Below are 26,711 nucleotides of genomic sequence, written 5' to 3' on the forward strand. Positions count from 1 at the left end.
TACCCTTTGGGTACGGAACCCTAAAAGTAGGGATAGAAATAAAAACTAAAACATAATTATAAGGTAAATTGGCCTTTAATAATAATAATAATTTAAGGGCACTGTAATATCAGTCATCTCTAAAATACTGTTACGTTCATTTCATACATTTCATTAATAAGGCATTATTTAAATACTGCATTCAATCACAGTAGTAGGTAACGAGCGTCGGATAGGTACCCATTCGAATCGCGACACAATATTCTAAGTATCTCGATAATAAATAATACTTAAGTCCTCAATATTTACATCCTAAATGATATGTACACTAAGGCCCTTTCCTGACTTGTCGGTGCGCTATGCAGTACACAATCGGCCAAATCTGAGCCAACCAGGTGGCAGTACTGTACTGTTTTCTTACTGGCAAATCAGGGAAGGACCCAACTCCAGAGTGATTTCTACACAGACAGTCTAAGTCACTAATTGATGGCACTCGTTGGTAGTTAGTCCAGTGCCTCTTGGCCCGTCTTTGGCAAGAAGAAGCAAAGGAAGGCAGCCACTGTAAAAGAAAAAGAATGTTAATACAGTGAAATCTTGATAATCCGGCACTTCGATGGTCCGGTATACCCAGTAATCCGGCACTAAAATTGGAATACAATTGATCATTCTATGTCCTAATTTGCTATATTGTCCTAAATGCCTAAGTTCCAGATAAGAGTATAATTTTCTGGGAACTGAATCCTTTTATTTAATGACATATTCAAAGAGTTGACAGATAGAGGTCAGGTTTGAGCCATTTGCCGCTCGCCCTTGAGTAATAAATGTGGGTATGCGTATCGCGCGTATTCACATGGCAATCGGAGTTTTGGAACTCATTTTTGTCTTAGTGGCCGTACCGCCCGCGAGATAGACTACCCGTCTTTTTCTAACTGTATTAATTAAAGAGGGACGGGTAGCGGGCGAGATACTGTCGTGCCAATCATGTGCTAGCCTGGCTGTGGACATGCTGTCTCTTGTTAGCTTTGATACTAACTGAAAAGTAGGAATGCGAAGAGCGCGATGGGCACCACGCAGTTGATGTCGATGAGGTACCCGAAGGAGAGGTTCCCGATCAGCCCGCCGCCTCGGCCCGCCGTCAGAGATAGCGCGGCAGCCATTACCCTGGGACAAACGGATTTTTATTTATTTTCTATGACAAAAACTTAATAATTACTACTTACCACAAGTTCACGTACTAGTGAACCGTAGTGAATGAAGTACACCTACAACACCTGACGTTACAGAAGACATATCATGAGCGCTTATGCTGAGGCCCAACTCGTCCCAACTCCTTTTAGAGTTCCGTACCCAAAGGGTAAAAACAGGACTCTATTACGAAGACCACTGTCCGTCTGTCTGTATCTCATGAACCGTGATAGATACAGTTGAAATTTTCACCGAAGAGGTATTAGGGGACCAATAGTGGTTTGCTTACCTGAGGTTCGTAGGGAACAAGTCGACAAGCACGCAGAAGACGAGCGAGATGGCGAGCGAAGTGAGGGCTTCGAAGATACAGGACATCACCAAGTTCTGGGTGGAGTTCTGCACGTAGTACATGGCGACTGTGACGATGCCGGCGACCGTTAAACTGAAGACTAAAGGACAAAATAACGCGTTAATTACGTTTATACAAATATAACAGTCAAGATGTATTAATCTATTTTCAAAGCTGCCCGTTGCTTGGATGATTATATTTAGTCATACCAGCCGAGGTACCTATTTAAGTAGGTACCGCCAATTTATAGGTGTAGCTCCTACAAACTTGCGGAAATTCCGCGATTAACTTAGCAAGTAACGAACAACAAAGTATAGGGATGTACGAGGTTATGCTCAAGCGATACTCACTCAAGAAGAATTTAGCTCCTAGTTTGTGGACGCACAGTGGCAGCCAAAGCGACGTGGGGATGCACGCCAGACCGACGATCAGAGTATGCATGTACACGCTGGAATCAATGGTCTTCAGGCAGTCGAAGGGATCGGAGCTGGATTCCTCGGTGACTATGCCGGATACGTCGCAGACGGAGGCGGACACGTTGGGGAACTTGTGCTCGAATTCCTCGTAGCGGTTGAACAGCTCGGGGAACCAAACCATGAGGGTGTAGTAGCTGGAATAGATGGCTTAATTAGATGAATTGTTCACCGAAAAGGTCAACGTCCGAGTGCTCGTCACTGTCCCAGTTAATTTTAACTTACGCCATTAGCAATAGAGGTGACAACATGGTGGCATCTATTGGGACGGTTAGGTATTACAAGCGTTTGTTTTAAACCTTTGTGCTGTGAGTATAAACCTGTGGGTAGAGTAGGTAAAAGTAACTTATTGTCTACACACTGTGCTTCGCATGTTTGTTCTAGACAGCGTAGCACTTTTGTATGATGGCGCACTGTGAAGCCGAGGCCCAAAGCTTATTTCGATTAGATTCAAAAGCAACTTGTAAGAATCGGCTGAACAGTGTAGAACTGTTTAGTTGGAATATTTTAGAATCTGAGCCCACCATTATTTACTAATAGTTTTTTTACCATAGAAAAAGTTGTACTTTTCTGAGGTTTTTACATTTACTGAATAAAGGCGAAGCTGTTGAATTACTTGGATAGGTTAGGTTAGATTTGGATCGGTACAGGTGTAATGCTTTTGGAATCAGCTTTAGTGATATTTCTTCCCACTTTCTTATATTTTATGACTGGTTTTACGAGAAATAGCGTTAGTTAACTTACGCCGTAGTGAGGCCAAACTGGATAAGGCAAGTCAGCACGGTGTATTTGAGGTAAGGTGGCTTGCAGAGAGCCTTGGTCTGGGCCCAGATCTCGCTGAACAGCCTCTTGAGGTCCTTGGGTTTGCGCATGCTGAGGCTGCGCACAGACTTCTGTGAGTGCTGGGACGCCACCGATATCGTTCGCACTTTCTCCTTGAGGCTCTTGATCTGGAATTGAAAGACAGTTACATAATTTACCTACATTTCTTCGTTAATTTAAGGTCTCCTCTTCGTCGTTCCCTAATGACTGAATCATTATTAACAATAATAATGCCCTCCATGTAACGAGGTCGAAAGCAATGTAAGCCCTTTGCGCACAAGCCTTCCTGATAGTATCAAATCCAGTGGCGTACCTAACTATACCGACTGAGTGAGGGCCAAGACAAATTCATCAAATGTCCTCCGCTCACGGCCTTTATGTCAAAAGTAAAGAGTATTTGATTGTATTGTGTATACTTTTGACTCAAGCAAGGCCGCACTGGCAGGGTCGCCATGTGGGGAGGGGCGTTAAAGGAGAACAACTTGGTTGGAGTATAGATCTATATTGTCTAGAATAACGTATGTACGAGCTTATATACATGTCACATAAAGTAACGGAACTCACAGGATAGTTATCGGGGTCGTCACCGGTGTTCTGCTTGTAGACGCTCTTGAGGCACTTGAGCGCGTCATCGTAGTCGCCGCACTCGATCATGAACTTGGGGCTCTCGGGGAAGGTCAGCAGCCAGAAGCCCAGGATGAGGGACGGCACGCCGCAGGAGGCCACGAACCAGTTCCACGAGTCATAGGAGAAGGAGCCGCTCTCGATGCGGATGCCGGTGATGGGGATGATGGCCCAGGCGATCACTGAGGGAGAGGAGGTCATGGTAGGTAAGTAAATCTTTGCTTTTAGAAGTTTGAGATCAAAAATTAATTACAATGGTAAGGGTGCTTCAGGCTTCAACTTCAGATTGGTAGGTTACTGTTAGGAGTGAGTATCGATCCACATCCGTATTATAAATATTTGGAATTTCTGGTCCGATAAATATGGAGTGTACAAAAGTTACAATTTGTTCGAAAGTAGGTTTTCCTATTAAAACCGTTAACTTTCGCAACTATTATTAATTGTTTTAAACTATTAAATAGTAGCATTGCACATCGTTTTAAATATGGATTCATGCAATAACAATCCTGCAAAGTTAACGCATTTATAGAACACACTTTGGAATAAAAAAAAGTTTAAAGAGATGGTTTTATGCATCTATGAAGTTACTTCTCGTTGGTTATGTTTTCAAATGTAGGCTTTGCTTCTCAAAGATAATACGTACAAGGAAGCAAGATGACTCCTAGAGTCCAGAACATTTCCATCCAGCAGAGGATCTTCTCTCTGTATTTAGTTTGCTGGAACTCTCCTAGGTACGGGAAGCAAATACCCATGGCGCCGGCGACACTGAAATAAACCAGAAAATATATTAGGAAAACCAATAGGTATATACCTACCTACCCTACCCTACCCTACCCTGGAAAAAGAAGTCAGATGTGAGATTTTTACGTAATAAAATAGAATAAGATTTAATTCGTAAGCACAAACAAACAAGACATTACATAATATAAAAAGAAAACAGTAGAAGAAGAAAAAACAATAGAAGGAAAATAGAAGAATAGGCTCACTAACGGCACGTGAGAGTACCCTTGTGGCCCTGAATTAACCAAATTAGGTACTATGTGTACCCTATTAGTTAATCGCTTTCTTAAATTGTGAAAAACGCTTTGGGCGTTATAAATTAAATAGCAGCCATGACGAAAGAAGATCGACATTTTCAGATGTCACAGACTACGAGTACAGTCAATGATTAACAAACAACACCTATGTCATCTTTATTCCCATTGTTTTTCCTTGATGCCATCAATTAAAAAAACGACGGTCCATTATTTTACGATCTAGTAATGGTCGTGGGAACTCCGAGAGCGATGTTCAATAGAGCAGATATGACGCGTGGATGTTCCCATCGCTCTCTGAATACAACGTATCAGTTTAAGCTGTATAAGTAGTATCTCGAGATCCGTAACAATTATGTGCAATCGAGGATCACATATTTGTTCTTCTGAGAAGATCTTAGGAATAACCGTTTAAAACTTGCAGGCAGATCATTGTTACAGTGTCAAACGTGACATTCTTCCATTGCAGGTACCTCTCTATAAATTATTAGAAGAAATCGCAATACCTACATAATGCTATCAAACATTTTTTGAGCTGCATGTTCTTGTTTGAGTAACTCAAACAGTTGCACTTTGTATTTTCATATACCTGCTTGCAAAAAACGGATGGGTCAAAGTAGCCACTAACTGGCATCCTCAATAAGGTCGTGACAGGAACGTCTAACGGCTTAGATACGAATCTAGCCGATGTTTTGTTTTTATTATATAGGAGAGAAACGTGCAGACGAATCGCCTGATGGTAGGTAAGATTAGCACAGCAAAGAAGGTGTGGAACACAGAAAGGCTTATATTTAAGTAGTAAAAATAAAAACATACGCAAAGCCGTTGATGAACCGGCAAGCCATGAAGATGGAGAGAACCTGCACAAAGGACGAGATGATGCCGCAGATGCCGTCCAGCATCAGCGTGGACACCAGCACGATCTTGCGGCCCTTGGTGTCGGCCAGGCAGCCCCAGAAGTACGAACCGATCACCATGCCTGCAATAGAGTAATACTTTCAACTTAGAAATACCTTATATGCCACACAGAAGATGCTACTCATTGCTCAGAAACCTTCTCGACCTGTGCACACGATCATTCGCGCGGTATCCGCCCGTAGAAATAGCTCTTATAAAAACCAACCTTCGGTAGGAGATGGCACTAAGAAGACAAAAAAGAGATGTACCTATACGTTTCTAAGACCTCGCTTTTATACAATTCGATATTGACGTTCATGCTGCGACCATACACTTCAACTATACCACTAGGTAAGTAGCCATCTACTTTTGATATATATATTTTTTTAAAGTAAGTAAGTAAAACCACATCCTTACAAGTTTTCACGACTCCGGAAGAATAGTCCTTTACACCCGCATTTCGAATCTCATTTGCAATTCAGATTTAGGTACATTATGCAGATTTGTCCGCGCGCTTCAAATAAGACTGTAATAACCAAAATATAACCTATGTTTTAAGTACGTGTCACAATACTTTGGCTATGCCACTGATGAGAATACATTCGTACCTATTAGTCAAAGTCTTGACTGGAATATGTTGCTGGTGACAGTGGTGACGGCATAAGTTATTTTTCACCACACCTTGCTCTAGGCTCTCACCTAGTAAAGGCTCTCTTGATTGTTCAAAAACTAATAAGAAAGTTGCATTCCTTGTGTTGGTGTGGTGAAAAATTTTAGGTTTTATAGGTGGCAAAATTTGTTTAACCCTTTTTGGAATTCTTCGCTTGCTCGGGTATCAATATTAGCACGAGAGGTTAAACAACAACTTTGCCCCCTTGTAAAACAAACTATTTCTTGTCGTAGACTGAATTACTTGTGTATATGTAACAACCATGACTCAGGAACAAATATCCGTGTCATCACACAAATAAATGCCCTTACCCCGGGACCATCGGCTTCATAGGCAGGGTCACTACCCACTAGGTCAGACCGGTCTTTATAGCGTTTAACTTTGTATGTGGCCTCAGGAGAGACGGGAATCTAATTGCTCTGAAGGTATATGAGCCATATATACGTATAATCGACACTTACCCAACATAGGGGCAGCAGTAAGCCAGCCCTTATCGGCGGAGGTCATCCGGAAGTCACAGGTGGCCGCGGGCAGCACGAACGACACGATGGTGATACCGATGGCCGTGTTGGCGTAGATCAGCCCGGTGATGGCCAGCAGGCAGAAGTGGAAGCGGCCGAACCCTGTCCAACAAAAAAAAAGTTTAGAAAGAGTAAGCAACGTTTACAATGTATATACGCTCGGAGAATATCTTTTTTGTGAATGAGAAATTGAGCATTGAACATATTAGTAGGTGGACTTATATTGACCGGGATATAGACCGTGATTACCTTTTGTATTATTTGTGAGCTCCCGATATTTCGACGCAGTTACATGCATCATGTTCACGGGTGATGCATGTAACTGCGTCGAAATATCGGGAGCTCACAAATAATACAAAAGGTAATCACGGTCTATATCCCGGTCAATATAAGTCTAGTGAAACTAACCGTGAATCATTTAAAACTCTATATTAGTAGGTGGCCGAACAGGCTAGGCTTTATCACACTTGCTCGAAATAGTAAATTGTGCAACATGGGGCGTAAGTTAAATATTGCAAACGAGAGTATAGTTAAATCGCGACGGCTTGCCGGGGCGATTTATAGACTCGAGTTTGCAATATTATTACACCCCGAGTTACACACAATGTTTTTTATCACATTTGCGATACAAAAACGAAATATAAAGGCAAAAAAACTGTTAATTATAATTAGAAACTTCATAACTCCCTAGGGAAACGCTTTTTCTATAGTTCCCGCTAAGCCTGCGTGCAATTCCACATTTACTGAGCAAGTGTGATGAAAAAGATTTTATTTCATGCAGGTGTACTTAAGCCTATATTGCTCCCTAGGGAGTCATAGCTTTTTTTTCTTAATTATATCACTAATTCATACGAACCAAGTAGGTTACAAGTAAAATACTTTGTTTATAGTCAAGGTATAAAGGAGTTTTACTTTTATAATACCGGCGTTTATAATTTAATATTTTTGTTTATATTTAAAAATATTTTATTTGATTGATTTAATAGCCGTTTAAAATATTTTACACAATTTTCAATCGTGGCTGAATGCCGAATAGGTGACTTCGATGCCTAACTAAATCTATCAAAGAATTGACAATATGGCGGAAATGTCAACTTAATTAAGAATTATTTAGGATAAAGTTTTGTTTTTTCTTCGCAAGTCTTTTTAATTCACTCACGCCTGCGGCTGTAGTATAGACCTCGTTTACAAAATTTTGCTTATCCCCTCGTTGCACAATGTACTATTTGTTGTAATGTGTTCAACTAACCTGTTGCCGAAATGGCTGCCTCGAAGTCCGCCCCATGCTCTAAAAAGTCTAGACCTGTAACAAAAAAAAATAATTATAATTTACTGCCAGTACGAATTCAGGTTAACGATACGATTAGTAAGTTTATGGAATACGGGTGATAGTATTTATTTAACGCCCGGACACTTATCTACTAGAATTGGCTTGTCAACGTAAGTAATCACAGTGGTCACTGACTCCTCGCTCATTTTCGACCGTAAATCGCACATTCATGATGCGGAAATAACACTAAAACGCCCGATTCCATCGATAGCTGTAAGTTATTAAACAAAACAATTCCCGTGTACGTTTAATGCGAGTTGTTGTTAAACTACACTTCATCCACAAATAACTAAATAATTGGCACGACGCTTCGAAGTGCCTCGAGTTTTCTTACAGCCAATATTCGATGACACTAAATAATTATAATTCCGCACTGCAACATGCGCCCTATTAGGTTGTTATAACGTCTGCTTTTGATCAGCTAAGAGGACTAGATATTTAAACGCATCTGTGGGTAGGAGTTTATCAAAGCAAATTAAGCTTTGTGGGGGTTTCCAAACAATTTTACATATCTGTAGGTACCTAACATTGACGAGAAAATTTGTATAGTTTACTTTGGTATAATTGGAAAAGTTATAGTTAATCATCATCATCTTCTTCGCGTTGTTCCGGCATTTTGCCATGGCTCATGGGAGCCTGGGGTCCGCTTGGCAACTAATCCCAAAAATTGGCGTAGGCACTAGTTTTTTACGAAAGCGACTGCCATCTGACCTTTGACCCAAAGGGTAAACTAGGCCTTATTGGGATTAATCCGGTGTCCTCACAATGTTTTCCTTCACCGAAAAGCGACTGGTAAATATCAAATGATATTTCGTACAGTTCCGGAAAATTCAATGGTAGATACGAGCCGGGGTTTGAACCCGCGATCTCCGGATTGCAAGTCGCACGTTCTTACCGCTAGGCCACCAGCAGTTCGGAGTTAAGAGTTTTGAATGATTCACGGTTAGTTTCACTAGACTTATATTGACCGGGATATAGACCGTGATTACCGTGACTAACAGTCACCCGTGAATGATGCATGTAACTGCGTCGAAATATCGGGAGCTCATAAATAATACAAAAGGTAATCACGGTCTATATCCCGGTCAATGTAAGTCTAGTTCGGAGTTATATTTAATAAGTAAGCTTTTAAAAAATTTTAAAGTTTATTTTTAAGTCTAAAGAGAACAGTGGGGGAAAAAATTTATTATCTTTTCCAAGGTTAAACAAACAGTTGAAATACAAGAAAACATACGATATTTCTCCGAAATCTATGACAGACTGAAGTATTTACGAGTATGTACTTACTTAAAATTTATCTTACGGAGTATAGATAATGTCATTGTTCACGTTACGGATAAATATTTATCTTTTAACCAAAAGCAGAAACCGTCATTCCTTAGCCATTCTTCCTGTACACTGGAAAAATATCAGATCTAGTACATGTAATGGAAATTACCTTCTTAAAGAGATATATATCACATCATATGAGTATCAAACGTATGTACAGTATATTCGCTTCATCGTGCAAGATATTAGGTACTGTAGTTTAAAACTGCATAGTAAAAATCCACTGTAGAATTCGATGTTATAGGATTACCACTTATCTAAGGCGGTTGATAAAGAAGTTGCGTGACGATTTTCTAGTAGAAGGTTGCAGAGTTTTGAGACTAAAACTAGTTTATATATGACATTTTTACGTACTTAACACAATACAAACCAGCTTCATGCAGCAAAGCCTTCAACCGAGTCCATAGCTAACTAATAATAACTTATTATATATCAACCGCCTTAGTTAAATGCTAGCCGCATAAATTAACGAACTTAATAGAAATTAATACAAACTGGGGCGCAATTTGGCTCGAGAAAGTAACAGAAGTCGTCATTGCCATCACATGGCTATCATAACAATCGAACTTTTGTGTTAAAGTGGCGATGTCACGGGTTCACAGCCGATCTGTTTTGTTCAACATTTTTGATAGGTGCCGTGCCCTTTGTCACTTACAGCAGGGGAATTTGGCCTATGACAATTACTTACCTTTGTATTTGAATGGCATGAATCAACTTTTGTAGCCTGCATTGACTTATATGTATTTGTATTAACCATAAAAATTGTTTTATCGGTCAACAGTATGATATTAAGTACATACACTACCGCTCAAAAGTATTTAGGCACCCGCAATTTTTACCGTGGATACAATTGTATACAAAAATTATTTTCAAAATCATACTGTTCGATCGCAGGCAAATGACACTCTTACATGTTGGATTGAATTTTTATTTAGGTAAATATATTGAGCCTCAAATTGTTGCCAAAGACATCCTTTAAAATTTCGAGTACTTTATGCAACGATTTAAAAAACCCTTATGTACTAGTTCATACAAAATAAAACGATTTTGTACTGGAAAACCGATTTATGGATTTTTTTACATTGCCTGTTTGGTATATAGCTAGGCAATGTACACAAATATTCTGCACATTCGATGTCTGTTAAATTAAAAAAATAAACTCCACAAAAAACTGTTACCCGACTGCGACTTAGCGGTATATTTAATTCTGAAAGTCGATTTTGTATGGAAAAAATTACGAGTGCCTAAATAGTTATGAGCGGCAGTGTATACTGTGTATATGTAAATTGTTAGCCTAAAACTATAACAAGGAAAATATTTACAAAAAATATAGTCTTGGTACTTACATATTTAATTAAAATTCTGAATTTAAACCAAAAGTAGGTTATCTCGTTTAATTAAAGTTATTAAAAATAAAGCCTGTTCAAATATGTATAAACTTATTAATTACATGCGTACTACATTTATATACTTGTACAGCTACTTCAACGCTCTTATCTTATCTTTACGAAAATAAACGGTAGCGGTATGTACAATACGGAGTGCATGATTAATCAATTTTATAATGAATGCGAGATGGGGCTTTTGGCGTCGTAAATAAGTCAGCACTGACATGTCTAAACATGGGGTGTTATCAGTATGGTAGTGCGTGCGCTGGCAAATATGCTTGAGTGACAATGACACGACCGTGTGGCATTGTCAGGCTAAGGTTACCATTTCGACATATTGCGGAGTGATAAGCAGCGGCGGTAGCACGGTCGCATTTTTATCGCTTGTCACCATGCCTGTCACGTTCTACCAAGTACGCAAGTGCGAAAGTGACGGGTATAGAGTGACAGGCGATAAAAATGGAACTATGCTGTGCCCACAGGAAAGACTCACGTTAGGCATCGTGGCGGGTCCGTGTCTGACAAATGATTTTGACTTGGCAGATTCATACTCTCGAGTAACACAGAACTTGGTTAATTTCCTTTTTAGCAACGAAAACTGCTTGTTTTACAAGACACAAGCCTTCGTGAACCGGCCCTTGATGGTCGGTTTGCCACATACAACTAGAAGTTACTACATATATGGTAGCCATGTCATCTGACACTTTCTCGAGTCAAATTGGGTTCTGAATAGTTTCGAGATTCCAAATTATCTGGGCAATCAATCGTATTGAATGGGCTCTGATGTCTGCAAGTGGGTTTGCACAGTTGGATTCGGCACGTTAGCAGGGCAGTTAATGTTTAAATTATGTATGTAAAAGTATGTATATGCATTTTGCAACTTACCACCCGCATCAAGGTGATTCTAGCAATAAACGAGCCAAGTACGGGCGCTGAATGGGTCATCACCATCAGATAATTAATTACAAAGTACGTAAACAACACGTGAGATCCCTGTAACGCCATCTACTTGTAGCCTTAAGGACAAATGTAGATTGTAAGTATATACTTTAATTTTAGATCACACTATTTAGAGGCGCTAGCTTGATGTAAAGTCTAGCCTCTTAGATATCGGCCACTACAAAACTATGTAAATAGGTGGACGATTGAGGGTTGCGTCTGATTTAGGTCATAGGTATTATCACATATAACATTATTCATCTTTCGTTTTCAGTAGCAAATATATTTTTTTATACTACGTCGGTGGCAAACAAGCATACGGCCCGCCTGATGTTAAGCAGTATCCGTAGCCTATGTACGCCTGCAACTCCAGAGGAGTTACTTTACTGTACTGCTGAAATAAACGGGATCATGTTAACCGTCGTAAAACTCGTTTAACTGTGCATAAAATATTCTCACATTTGATTACGTATATAGGTACTTGTTTGGTTTGGTATACCTACTTATACCTATACCAAATATTTTAACCACAACGTCAAATGACTATACGGCCATGCCATCATTCTCGCAGGTCAACCACCATGTAAACTAATGACGATCAATCAAAATTATCAGCTCTTTTCAGTCGGGCTATTTTTTGCCGCACGACGTTGCCCTGTAATGGTATCATTTAGGTTTATATCTCTGCTGGTCAGAAACAGTCAAATAAATGAAGACGGTTAATCTGCACACACCAGTTAGATATGTTATTATATGAAGGTGGCGCCAGTTAGCGAGGTCGAGGTTCTAGAACGGACAGCACAATAGTTATTTGTTATACGAGGGTGCAAAGTTGTATTTTACCCGCTAGTGTAGAATTGAAACATGATGAGCAAGCGATAGGATTCTATAGTTGAACCACAAGCGAAGCGAGTGGTTCTAAAATAGAATCCTGAGCGTAGCGAGTGTTTCAACACACGAGAAGTACATACATTTGCGCCCGTGTGTAACACAAAACTTTTCACCTCACTATAGCGAGGAAAGTGCAACATCCACAGGCGTTAGATCATCTTCATCACTGGAATCACTCATTTCTTTACGATATTATAACAGATAACTCTGGAAGTTGTGTATTTTTACGCGAGTCGGTGAGAAAAGTTTTTAAATAAAAAAATTGTTGACAATGTTGACATTTCTGACGTATGAAATGTCAACGATGCGTTTTGAAATTGCATCGACTCAACTCTTGTGCATTCAGAATTATAATTAACATCATTATAAAAAAACAAACGTTTCTTATGGAATTTTAAGGTTTATGACTTAAAATCATTAAATAAAGCTAAATTTGGTATTTTTTATTAGATTCTCAAACCATTTATTTAATGATAATTAATATCGAACGAACCATTATCATGAGCGTTTTACGTTTTGTTATCTGTCAAGCTACTTCAACACGCTCCATCCAAGGTCAAATTACTTTCCCCACTAGTGGATAAAACGCGTTTTTCCCCGCTTGTATTGAAGGATAAAAGACAACTTTCCGAGCTAGTGAGGGGAAAAAATATTTAGTACCTAAACTCCGAGCTAGTGTTGTGACTTGTGGTGTTATTTTTAAACCGAGATCTGTCAAGTAGCGCCATATATACATTATACAACAATAATGAAGCTTGCGACATTAGGTATATGTATATGTCTATTAATCACCGACGGGGACGGTTCCATGGAAACGGTATAAAGGAGCCAAATCTCTATGTATGAAAAGTGTCCATCAAAAAACAGTAATTAGGCGGCGCCACCATACACCGAAATACTACCAAAAACAACCTACGTAATTTGGTCGGGTTATTTGTTGCCTTATATGGTTCATGTTTTACTCATGTCCCAGAGCCTAACTAGCGCCACCGGAGGGATTAGGAACTATTATTTAAAGCTTAACGCGGTCACTTTTACAACAATTCTGCCATAAGCATGAAGTTATGGCGATCAAAAGCAGGTCCATGTGCTTAGGAACCTTTATTGATATAGAGGGAGCTTTCGACAGGACCAGGTTCAGCAGCATAACAGCAGCACTGGTAAGGCACGGTGCGAATGCAGTTATGACCAAATGGATAAACAACATGTTGAGCCAGAGAGTCATCAAACTCGGGACAGGTGAGACACAACAGGCACTAGTGGCAAAGGGATGCCCCCAAGGCGGAGTCCTATCACCACTTCTATGGAACCTAGTGGTGAACGACCTGATCACTACACTAAACAACAATCACTACTACACGATCGGCTATGCCGACGACATAGTGATACTAACGAGCGGCAATCATTCAGGTACGGTGTGCGAGGTTACTCGCTCTGCACTAGCCATCGTGGAGCGCTGGTGCATTAACAACGAACTCACAGTCAACCCACGCAAGACGGAGCTGGTTATGTTCACCAACAAACGCAATTTGGGAAACTACCGCCTTCCCAAACTGTTCAATACAGAACTCCAACTATCTGCAGAGGTAAGGTATTTAGGGGTAATACTCGACAGCAAACTAAATTGGAGCAATCACTTAAACAGCAAAATTGACAAAGCTACAATCGCATTCTGGCAATGTCGTAGAATGGTTGGTAAAACCTGGGGACTAACTCCCAGGATAATTCTATGGCTCTACCAGGCAATCATACGACCAATAATAAGCTACGGCGCGATAGTATGGTGGCCACGCACCAAACTATCCACAGTGGAAGCTAGACTACAACGACTCCAGAGGCTGGCCTGTATGGCGGCCACGGGCTGCATGAGAACAACACCAACTGCGGCCCTGGAAGCCCTACTGGGCCTGCCGCCGCTGCACCTCTTTATACAACAGGAAGCGCTAGCTGCGGCGGTACGTCTCAAAAAATCTAATCTCTGGAGACCGCCTAGGGTGCCACACACCGAGATCCTCTACGAGGCCATAGGTAAGGAACCGCTAATTGAGGCGGTGACTGACAGGATACCCAGGCAATTCGTCTTCGACAAAAAGTACAAAATACAATTACACGAAGAACCCCATGAAGGACTCAACCCAAGGGAGCTGAGAATCTTCACGGATGGATCAAAGACAAGGTCAGGCACTGGCGCTGGGGCATTCTCAGAGGACCTAAACATACACATCTCGACACCACTTGGTGCACATAACACAGTCTTCCAGGCAGAATGTATGGGCATCATAATGGCAGCACACGCAATCGTCTCAAGGAAAGTACTGGACTACCCCATCCGCATACTCTCCGATAGTCGGTCGGTATTACAAGCCCTGCAAAGTTATACTTTGACCTCAGGGCTAATCTACGAATGCCACAAAGCTCTATCAGAGGTATGTACCACCAATAGCGTAACTCTGCAGTGGATTAAAGGACACAGCAACTCGCGAGGTAACGATGCTGCCGACATATTAGCAAGAGGAGGCTCGGAACTGAAGGTGGCAGGACCGGAGCCAATCCTACCTCTGCCATATGCCTGGCTCCGGAACATGCTGCGACACAACACCAAGGTAAAACACCAACAGTATTGGACTAACCTAGGTACCTGCAGACAGGCGAAGGAAGCCCTCCCGACGATCAACCCAGGTCTGTCACGGAGGCTGCGACTGCTGAAGAGGCCACAACTCCGGCTACTAACTGGAGCCATAACTGGCCACGCCTCACTAAACAAACACTTACTAACCATGCGTGTTACAGATAGCCCCCTTTGCAGGGCATGCATGGAGGCAGAAGAGACAGCCGCCCACGTCATCCTCGAATGTCCAGGGGTGGCAGAATACCGGGCACAATACCTCGGTTCGCCGGGGTCTCTCCCAGAAGTCGTCGGCAACATCAAGGGTCTGCTAGGCTTCTTGGAGGAGTTGGGTTGGCAGGAGTAGTGCCGGCAACCCATCACGCAAAATAGGCGCATCGTAAGACGTCGAGTTGCGGAAACCTAGCCCGCGAACACCTATAACCTATATATATGAAGTTATACCCTAAACGGGAGCGAGCTGTCACTTTTTTTGCCATACTAAATTGAACCTTATCACCGAGCCAGAAAGGTTTTCGTACCAGACTAGAGAAAACGGTCCACATGAGATAGCAAAAGTGGGTCGCGGTGTCCCACTCGCACATGTTGCCAATGTTAAAAAAATACCATTTTGGTAGTATTTATATCAATAACTACTAAAATTAAATACCTTCTTATATTATTTAAGTGCTATATTCAGAGTGCGGTTCTGAATGCTTTAACGTAATTTGTAAATAGTTATAATGTCAATATTATTAACTGATTTAAACAAGCATGTGCACAACAAAAAATACATTAATTTTAATATGGTAGACATTGTAGTAACTTTGAATATTAATTGGTATCCCCAACTTGATAAAGAAATTTTCAAAATACATGAATGGCGGCGCTCAAGATTTATTTGCGAAATATAGTATAAAATGGGTAAAAGATATTGTGTGAAAGGTTGCAGAGGTGAAAGTTTTGTTGATTGTGGTATATCTTTTCACAGGTAAGCCTCAACTATTAAAGTTTACGATAAAAATACAAGAAAACATTGTCAAACTCATTAGGGTGACTATGATGTCGGCACGATGTGAATCGGCCTTACAGAGTTCTTATTACCTACGTACTTACTTAATGTAAAAATAAGTTTACCTAAATAAGTATATCTTTATTTCAGCATGTTTAATTATTTGGTTGATAGATAGATAGATAAATGATTTATTTGTGCACGTAATGAGAGCTATATAATTGCCAAAATTTAAATCCAAAATCCTTAAATATTACAGACACATTTATACATAATATTCTATATAAGTTGAACAGACATTTCCGTCAGTACACAAAGTCAGCAAATTAAAAAAAAAATCGTGCAATTAACTACGATGTCGCTTAAAGAATAGCTGAAGTGTGCAAAAGAGAAGCCATTACGTATATGAACATACCATGAGTGCGAAAGAGGCAGACTACAAATGAAAAAAAGTGACCATTTTTAGGGTTCCGTACCCAAAGGGTAAAAACGGGATCCTATCACTAAGACTCCGCTGTCCGTCTGTCAGTCTGTCTGTCATCAGTAACAGCTTTTATAACGACTAAATTAAGTAAGGTTTTGAGAACCGTTTTACAGAGGAGAAAAAAAACGATATCCATTCTCTCTGACTTCCTATGCATGAATGAAAAAAGATCTTGGCCAAACTATACATTCCAACTTATCCTAATATCCCACATACATATGACTTATGGTCACCCTAATTAGAAAGAGATGCAACCGCCCACTTTGACTTCTCATGTGGACACACTTTTTGGCCCGTGTACTCCATCCGGTTTATTAAAATCTAAATCCGTGGCCATAAGAGATTGCGATCCTTTCTATACCATCCATAGACGGTTCCCTTTCAATGTCAACCTTCCAATGTGTTATGTGGGTGTGTGTGGGCTTCATAACAAAGCTTTCACTGCACTTTTTTTGACTGGTATCTTTCTTATGTTACATATATTGGACATTTGTTTCGATCAAAAATTGGGCTGACACCTAAATAACAAAGGTAGAGGTACTGATACGGGCATTTATTATTTTATTTAAATAGGTATACGAGCAGCCTGGAATGTCACTGCTGGACAAAGGCCTCACCTCCCTTTCCACATATTCCGGTCTTGACCCATCTCTCATCAGATCCTGCCAAACGTAAAGGTACGGTGGTTGGACAGCGCGATAGTTGATTGACAGACAGTTCTTTGTGTCAGTACTTTGCCTGATGATGCTCCGTCTTAATTATTAACATGTCTCTGCCTTGGATATAAATGATACAAATGACGGCTTATGGTTCTTGATTAGCTTTGGGGTCTCGTGACAACGTAGGGCTTTGCGCTCTGGTTGGGACAACCACACGCAATTCAATGGACAAATTAATTTGCAGTCTCCTTGAAATAATTGACGCTTCTCAGAGCTTTAGGGCAAGTATGAGTAGGATCATGACTCAAACCTTAATTGATACCAACTCTGACAACTAAGGCATACCACACATAGGCTAAAATTATCAGAAATTAAGCACCGGAATTTCTATGGCAACGGAATAAATTTAGATATTGTCTATGGCATCTGATTATTCCATACTAATTATGTGCCATAAACAATATATGCATTTTTTTTAGTTTGTGTGTAATGCGCCTAACGTACGGTACGTGTAAGATCATTTGGCTTAACGTCACTGACGAATTGAGACAAGTTAGGATTACATGAATACCTACCTACGCACGCTCAACTGAACAAGTTGTTTGGCACGATGGCTGTGAACAAGAGTTTTGCATATGAATGTAAAAATTAATGATATATCTCATTGACAATTAGCAACGACGGTTTTGGGCTTTGTAAGTAAAATTAATGAATGCGGAAAGAATACGCAGATTGTTCATGGCTATGAATTTTTTATTAGGCTTGGTGACTAGCTTTTAGTAATTACAAGTTATTGTTTACAGAATTCAATAAAGCTTTTTTTTGTATTTTCTTCTATGTATATATTATATCAGTTTTTTAAATTACTACTTTTTATTAGATTGCACATTTCTATCCATTTGACTAGAATATGTTTAACAAGTTGTAGTGTGGGCGCTACGCTTACACTCGCACTCCCTTTATAGCTTAGCCCTATATTACGAGCATGTGTGTGTTTAGTGTCATATTAGACATATTATATTCAACTTCGGAGCAAACAGTTAACGAACGGTAAACAGGTAACGGTAAGTTTTATTAACGCCCTTCCCTACATGGCGACCCTGCCAGTGCGGCCTTGTGCCACACGAAGAGAAGGACGGGAAAAGAAATTCCTTATTAAAATGTACAATCATAATTAATAAAAATTTATAAATAATAAGTCAATAAATATAAGGGGGACACAGATCAACCTAGCCCCAAACTAAGCAAAGCTTGTACTATGGCTGCTAGGTGACGATATACATACTTATACAGTGTGTAAATCCAATATGGGCAATAAATTAAACCAGATATAGGTTTTACCCGTGTAATCATTAATTAAGAAGTTTTTTTGTTACACTTAATCATGACCCTGTAATTATTTCTTTATTTAAAATACCGAGCAGCAATGTACTGCAAACATGCGTTGACAGTTTTCTTAAAAAGCTCGCATCTCCTAACTTGTGTGTTGCATTACATTGTAGGCTGAATTATTTTGTATGGTTAATTAATACATATATTTTCATTATATTTCTAAACAAAATTTATCTATATATACTTCTTAGGTCCTATGCTAACCACGGTTTAAATATTCACCCGTATTGGATTTATAGATAAATACATACTTATATACCCACATAGAAAACACCCATGACTCAGGAATAAATAAATGCCCTTACCGGGATTCGAACCCAGGACCACCGGTTTCACAGGCAAGGTTACTACTACCGACTAGGCCAGACCGGTCGCCAAATTGAATGGACAATTGTGCTAAATATTTACACAAAAGTTATATTACAACAGTGCTGCAGTGGACAGATATATCTACTATTATTATTTAAAAAAAACGACGTACTATAGAAACACTTTTAGTCAATTGCTTTGATGGAACATTATTTTATAAATTAGTGTTAGAAAATAAGTGACAATGGATGGACACATTGGACTAAGTAACGCGTTTATTATAAAAAAACTAACCCCGAAATCAAGACCCGGCGAACTTCGTTTCACCTATAGTATATATATATATATTTACAGTCTTAATTGTTTATTTTATTAGAACCTTCTCCTGACAATAACAAACACAACAAAAAAAGAATTAGTGAAATTGGTCCACCCGTTCACGCGTGATGCCGCGTGCCGTGACCAAGTAAAATAGGAATTGATTTATATATATATATATATATATATATATATATATATATATATAAAAATCAATTCCTATTATATATATATATATATATATATGGATATGCTTAAGAATATTTCTTGGGCAGTGTAATAACTACTGTTTTGAATTATTAAAAAAACAAGCAACTGGTGAGTGTAAAAAGTGATTTATATGAATAAAAATGGGCTTAATTAAAATAAGTATAAAAAACCGGCCTAGTGCGAGTCGGACTCGCGCACGAAGGGTTCCGTACCATTACGCAAAAAAATCACGTTGTATGGGAAGTTGGGAACCCTTAAATGCATATTGTTGCCAAATGTACACAAAGCAGTGGACAGCTCACAGATTCAACAGAAAAAAGCTTAAGGAAAAAACATGATACATTTTTTCCAACCAAAAATAAAAAATCATGCATTTAAGGGTTAAATATTTATTTTATTCTGTTTTTAGTATTTGTTGTTATAGCGGCAACAGAAATACATCATCTGTGAAAATTTTAACTGTCTGGCTATCACGGTTCATGAGATACAGCCTGGTGACAGACGGACAAACAGAGAGACAGACAGCGAAGTCTTAGTAGTAGGGTCCCGTTTTACCCTAAAAAGACGACTCGTCGCGGTAATTATGGGGTTTATAGGGAAAGTAAGGATCGGCACAGAAATCGAAATTTCATTACTTACCTATGGTATTGGAAGATTAATTTATATATAACTACGTACTTATATATAATTTAAATAATATTTTACTACGTAGTAAAAAATGTGTTAAAATTAATGTTATTCGTAGTAATTAAAAAATTCCCATTTTGTTCCGAGACAAGTATATTTTAACGTGAATTTAAGTCTTTTTTTAAACATATGTGTAATCCCCATAAACTTATGTATATACTTAATAGTTAGCTAAAAGGGTCCGCTTGATGACAAAATACCAATATGGTAAAAAGTTTGGTACATAATTATTTTATTTCTCAGTCTCCTTTTTAGGGTTCCGTAGCCAAATGGCAAAAAACGGAACCCTTATAGATTCGTCATGTCTGTCTGTCTGTATGTCTGTCCGTCCGTATGTCACAGCCACTTTTCTTTGAAACTATAAGAGCTATACTGTTGAAACTTGGTAAGTAGATGTGTTCTGTAAACCGCATTAAGATTTTCACACAAAAATAGAAAAAAATACTTGGAACTGACTCAAAAATTTTTTTTTCATCAAACCCATACGTGTGGAGTATCTATGGATGGGTCTTCAAAAATGATATTGAGGTTTCTAATATCATTTTTTTCTAAACTGAATAGTTTGCGCGAGAGACACTTCCAAAGTGGTAAAATGTGTCGTCGTCTGAAAAAAATATATGATGTACATTACCATGCAAACTTCCACCGAAAATTGTTTTGAACGAGATCTAGTAAGTAGTTTTTTTTATACGTCATAAATCGTAAACTGCAATTTACCTTTCACTCACGTTTTACATAAAAATACATTGTTAAAATTATGTAATGTACGGAACCCTCGGTGCGCGAGTCCGACTCGCACTTGGCCGGTTTTTTTTCAATTAAATCAAACCAAATATTTTATTATCCTAAATTTCAAATGTGTTCATTAAATTTTATTCAGCGTCACATATTGTGCAATGTAGTTATTAAGAATATAATTTTAAAACAAAACCTTATGTACCTAACGTTGGATAAACAGACAGACGGACAAACATGGCGAAACTCACACCCTAGAACAGAACCTAAATAGTCATTTTCATTTCATTTCATTTATTTATTTCTATAACAATGTGATATTTCGCTGCACTGTACCTACGGTTTAAGACTTTTAAGAGGAATTTCCTCCTACAGACGCAGTGGAATGAGCTCCCTGCCGAGGTTTTCTCGACGGGCTACAGTATGGGGTTCTTCAAAAAAGGGTCGGCAACATCCCTGGAGTTGCAGGCGTCCATAGGCTACGGTGACTGCTTACTATCAGACGTAGTATTTAAAAAAAAGGGTTTTGCTTTTGCCATTTTGGCTACGAAACTCTCAAAGTTCTACTTGTGTCACAAACTCTATTTATGTATAATAACGAACGCTAGTAACAAGTAGACACTTAATAGATAATTGTTATCAATTTCATGACAAATAAACACCATATGAAACGGTTTACCTGGTTCTAGTTCAGGCGTCCAATTTATTTTATTCACGTACTAATTGTTCACGTTGGTTTTATTACCTACAAATATAAGTTTTTACACTTAATTATTTATAATTATAATATTTTTAAGTACTTTTTAATTTTAAGTTCCATTTTTTTTACTCGTAGGTATGTAAGTTAACCCAAACCCAAACCAACCACTTTAATATAATATTCATTTTTAGATAATACAATGTATTATACATCCTAACATGTAATTAATTCCGTCTAATGTGTTGAAAGTTGCGGTGAAAGCATACTTCCTGTTACAGGTTAATACATTTTAGAGTAATTATCGAGAGGTAAAATTATTCATTATATTTAAAAAATGTAATTAAGTATTATACAGCGGATTTATATGTTATGTTTTTATATTCTGTGTTAAGAAATACGAAATTATGTTACTGAAATCGTGGTTTTTATTTTTGGCGTTGTTGCATATAAAAAGAGATGTCTAATTATGTCAAAAACTTCTACTTTATTTTGGCTGACACATGAAGACAATATCACTTCTCAAAGCTGCATTTTTCTTTAGCAAAAAATTAAGCTTTAATGCTATGTTTCTAATTGAAACGGTTTACTAATGTATTGCCAAAAATCGTTTCCCAAAGTATTACTTCCCAAACTATTTTACGCAAATTATCATTTGGCAAAATTTCATTTCGCAAATTTTCATAATCCAACCTTACCTAACCCAACTTTGTACGTGATTTTCATTTCCCAACTATGGGGTTGCGAAATGAAATGGTTGCGAAATAAAAACTTGCTAAAATTTCATTTGGGAAATGAAACTGATGCCATAAGTTTGTTGGGAAGTGAAATTTGGCGAAAAATATTTTGGCTAAACGGCGGTATCCTAATTGAAACAGGTGTCAATTATTTTGAGCGGACATGATTAACAGTTGAATGTTTGTGAATGTCCTGTCGCGTTAAACGACAACCGAGAAATCGTGTTCTAAGGTAACACCACCATTTAAAACTAAATACTGTAAAATAAGAGCGACCAACAAACGACTTTGTGTCTATTAGACAACGTCCAAAATTAAGAAACAAAATGCTTGACACGAGGAAAAAAATTCCGGCTACTGTTAACCTTGCTAGACATGACATTAACTGTTGGTGTACAAAAGCCTGAATTGGAAAATGTTTGTATTATAATTGCTTTGAACTTTTTAAATGCTAATGTGTGGAATATAATATATGTACGTGATTGTCTAAGCGTAACTATGCATAACTTATTTATCAAAACTTTGGTCATGTAGAGGTCATGTAGAGACATTACTAATAAAATGGTCAGGTAGAGTGATGTTTTTCAAAAATGACACTGGGTTTAACACGTTCCCTGTCCGGGTGCCGCCAATGTGGGGTCCAGAAGCTTTCTTTCAGGAGTCCGTGCTTCCACTGTGGGTTCACAACTTCAAAGTGGAAGCAGACTTGGACGTGAAATATTTTGTATGGGGACGTTTATTATTTTGTATGGGGACAGTGAACGTGTTAAGTATTTAAATGAGAAAACTTGAAGAACAAGAAAAATTGGCAAATTCTTAAATCAAATTTGAAGAAATATTTCGCAAAACGATTTTCAATAAATACAGGGCATTTTTTCAGTCCTTTGTTATAAACTAAACCTATTTATTTATTTGTTATACCTACACTGCGAATTGCATAGCGTTAGAACAAAAATTTGACAGTTCCGAATAACTGACAGGCCGATATCGTCTGGCGGACGGGTAATGGGTGGGGCCCCCTAAGTGACCAGCCCCGAAATCGCACAAATCAAAAAAAATTGACTGTTTTTTACATAAGCCTAGCTAATCTTAGGGAGTTTTAGTCATGGTACGATTAATCGCTTCGATAAATCTGACGAAAATCGTTACGATCGGTCGCTTCGAGAATACCAGTCAACACACGGAGCAATTAGTCGTTACGATCGAGAAATGCAGCGCTCATACACGGAGCGATTGGTCGTCACGATCGATAAGCGATAGAGGGATGCAGCGCGTGCGGCGCATGCGTCAAGAATGAGACAAAAAGCAAATCGTTGGTCGTAAAGAGCCATACAATGTCGATTCATCGTTACGATATTCATGATTGCACGGGTTTTTGTTGCAATTTCCGACATCGTCTTCGATTAAGTAAATCGTTAACGATATTAACATACACTATCAATCCGTAGTTTCGTCTGTAATGACGGATTGTAAATATGAATCGTACCATGAGATGTGTGAACCCCTTAATGTAAATTTTTTCTATGGGCCAGCCAAAATTATTTTTCGCGTATTCGGTCGTATAAAAAATAAGTAGGTAGGTATAACAAATCTCTAAAGTTGCAGTGGGCCACCCGATGTTTTGCATAATTGTTAAATAGGTATTAATTATTTGAATTAAATCTGATATATTACAATTGAACTATGTCCCATTATAATATTCATGAGCAACGCTCCACAGTGTGTTAAAAACCCTCATTCAGTTTTTATTTGAAAAATGCATAGTTCTAATCGTTTTAAGTACCTCACAAGAACGCCGGCTTGCTAAAACGTTCTAGTTTTTATATTAGGTATCAGATGTCAAAGTTGACCCGGGTGTAGGTGAAGAAATATGAAAATGAATTAATTGTCATAAAACTAAGCGGCCTATTTTATTTTTGTTAATACACAAGTATTGTAAATGAAATGTTTAATTTGTATACAAATTTTCGTTACTAGACCGTAACTGAATGAGACAAAATGGAGTACCCACAATATCGCTACTACTCTTCTATGGTCTTTCCCATTTTTTAAATGTCTTTCATTATTTATTTCACTTAATTGAATTGGAACTGTACTTATGTTGAGGAGAACCAAGACATACATTCCTAGAGGAATACTTTTTGCGTTTGACTTAATCCACAATTTATAAAAATACCTTTTTAACCTGCGAGTTCAAAACGCGAATTTTAAATATTGATTGAAACTTTCACGAGTTGTTTGTCACGTATTATGTTAACAAAACAGAACTTGTAGTTATTTGTTATACAAGGGTGCAAAGTTTTATTTTACCCGCGAGTGTGGAATTCAACACACGAGAAGTAAAATACATTTATTTTGCACCCGTGTAACACAAAACTTTTCGCCTCACTATAGCGAGGAAAGTGCAACATCCACAGGCGTTAAATCATCTTCATCACTGGAATCACTCATTTTTAGGGTTCCGTACCCAAAGGGTAAAAACGGGACCCTATTACTAATAAGACTCCGCTGTCTGTCTGTCCGTCCGTCTGTCCGTCTGTCTGTCTATCACCAGGCTGTATCTCATGAACCGTGATAGCTAGAAAGTTGAAATTTTTACAGATGATGTATTTCTGTTGCCGCTATAACAACAAATACTAAAAACAGAATAATATAAATATTTAAATGGGGCTCCCATACAACAAACGTGATTTTTTTTGCGGTTTTTTTCCGTAGTTGTACGGAACCCTTCTTGCACGAGTCCGACTCGCACTTAGCTGGTTTTTTAAAGATATTATAATAGAAAACTCTGGAAGTTATGTATTTTTACGTGAGTCGGAATCGGTGTGAACGGTTTTAAAGTAAAATTTTTGTTGACACTTGACAATGTTGACATTTCTGACGATGCGTTTTGAAATTGCATCGATTCAACTTGTGCGATCAGTTATATGTAGCATCATTATAAAAAAAAACAAATATTTCTTATGGAATTTTAAGGTTTATGACTTAAAATCATTAAATAAAGCTATATTTCGTATTTTTTATTAAATTCTCAAACCATTTATTTAATGATAATTAATATCGAACGAACCATTATTATGAGCGTTTTAGGTTTTGTTATCTGTCAAAAGCTACTTAAACACGCTTCAAGGTCAAATTACTTTCCCCACTAGTGGATAAAATGCGTTTTTCCCCACTTGTTTTAAAGGATAAAAGACGGCTTTCCGAGCTAGTGGGGGGAAAAAATAATTTATTTGTTGGTACGTAATTTTTACTATATTTATTCGACGCTGGGAAACTGGCAAAAGCGAGGATTAACATCTTACCCACCAAAAATATAGGTACGTGCGAAACGTCAAGACAAATGAGTAAACGTAAGTGAATGCACAATAATTTTTTACCTACCCTCATCTTGCTTAATGAGTTTAACTAGCTATTCGCGATTAAATATAAATGAAGTGAGAGTTTTGCGATATGTGGGTAGTACTTCCAATGATAAATATGGAATTTCGGAGGTACAATTCAAGATGTTAGTGAAATTATGAATTTAAATTTATGAAAGTGATATTTTCGATACAAATATAGGTAACATTATAATTTGTGCACAATATGAAACTCCTTACCCATTTTGATTCACACGTTTCACTTCACTTTAATACAAGTCCGATATGAGATCACGTAATCGAGATATGTCGGCACTACCGTTGTATCATCATCACCCTCGCTACATAAGGATGCGCGTACGCCGGTACCTCGAGAGCCTGCCTCAAGGGTGCGCGTGCAGTCTCTGCAGACTGTCCTATGCGAATGCGTCCCAAGCTACCGCCGCCGTCCAAGATTCCTTCCACACGTGATAACGATAAGGCCCGATCGCTCATCTCGCTTATCTCGACGGTGACCATCGATCAGCGCGCTGACTTCTAGGCCGACATTGTAGCTGGGCTAGGCTGGGCTGGCTGTTTTTGTATCGTTGCGTAACGGTGACGTTACATACTCTCCCGACATTAATTATCCTTTGAAAGAGCTTGGTCGTGACCGTGACAAGGTAGCCGCAGCAACCTTTGTAAACGATCAGATATGGATGCTTCAGAATCCTCTAGCAATTTAGCAAACCAATCAGAGGATGTTAAATTTTGTAATACTCACGGCAGGATATTACTTGTGTATTGTAACTATGTACTCAGAACAGAATTGCTGATCTGACTGGTTCGCTGCTGCTGTACGACCATTTAATAGGATCCAGACGGAACAATTTTTCGCACATTCTGATTAATTTAGCAATTTGATTGTCCTGTCTGGACTGGCCTTTGGAACCGTGAACGTGTAATTTGACTTCATATTATCTGATAAATCGCATGTGCGAAACAGGTAAGCAATGTAAGCATTCTATGTTTAGTTAATTCACAAGTTCTTTTGACTTCCAATATTTAATTGTTGACTTATTAGTAGGTACAAA

General features: G+C 38.5%; 1 protein-coding gene across 2 annotated transcripts; it reads right to left on the bottom strand.

Moving 5' to 3' along the window:
• Positions 1-53: 53 nt before the first annotated feature.
• LOC134743663 (synaptic vesicle glycoprotein 2B-like) lies at positions 54-26,078 on the bottom strand. Of its 2 annotated transcripts, none has more exons than XM_063677254.1 (11): positions 25,879-26,078; positions 7,804-7,857; positions 6,495-6,656; positions 5,283-5,445; positions 4,076-4,197; positions 3,373-3,614; positions 2,731-2,936; positions 1,864-2,123; positions 1,454-1,613; positions 1,013-1,140; positions 54-538 (listed from the first exon to the last, which is right to left on the bottom strand). In XM_063677254.1, the coding sequence occupies exons 1-11, from the start codon at positions 25,880-25,882 to the stop codon at positions 483-485; spliced, it is 1,557 nt and encodes a 518-aa protein (XP_063533324.1). In that variant the 5' UTR covers positions 25,883-26,078; the 3' UTR covers positions 54-482. The 2 variants fall into 2 exon arrangements, with proteins under 2 accessions (XP_063533324.1, XP_063533323.1); XM_063677253.1 differs by lacking the exon at positions 25,879-26,078 and adding an exon at positions 7,973-8,190.
• Between the last annotated feature and the right edge of the window lie 633 nt (positions 26,079-26,711).

Source organism: Cydia strobilella, chromosome 8, assembly GCF_947568885.1.
Source record: "Cydia strobilella chromosome 8, ilCydStro3.1, whole genome shotgun sequence".
Lineage (NCBI taxonomy): Eukaryota > Metazoa > Arthropoda > Insecta > Lepidoptera > Tortricidae > Cydia > Cydia strobilella.

Bases quoted from the DNA above. Each gene is read 5' to 3' on its own strand.
- LOC134743663 (XM_063677253.1), bottom strand. From the start codon at position 8,051: ATGTGCGATTTACGGTCGAAAATGAGCGAGGAGTCAGTGACCACTGTG. The intron at 3,615-4,075 runs GTACGTATTATC...CCTCTCCCTCAG, and splicing joins AGGAGTCATCTTGCTTCCTT to TGATCGCCTGGGCCATCATC. The intron at 539-1,012 runs GTTAGTATCAAA...TTTCTTTTACAG, and splicing joins CTTCGCATTCCTACTTTTCA to TGGCTGCCTTCCTTTGCTTC.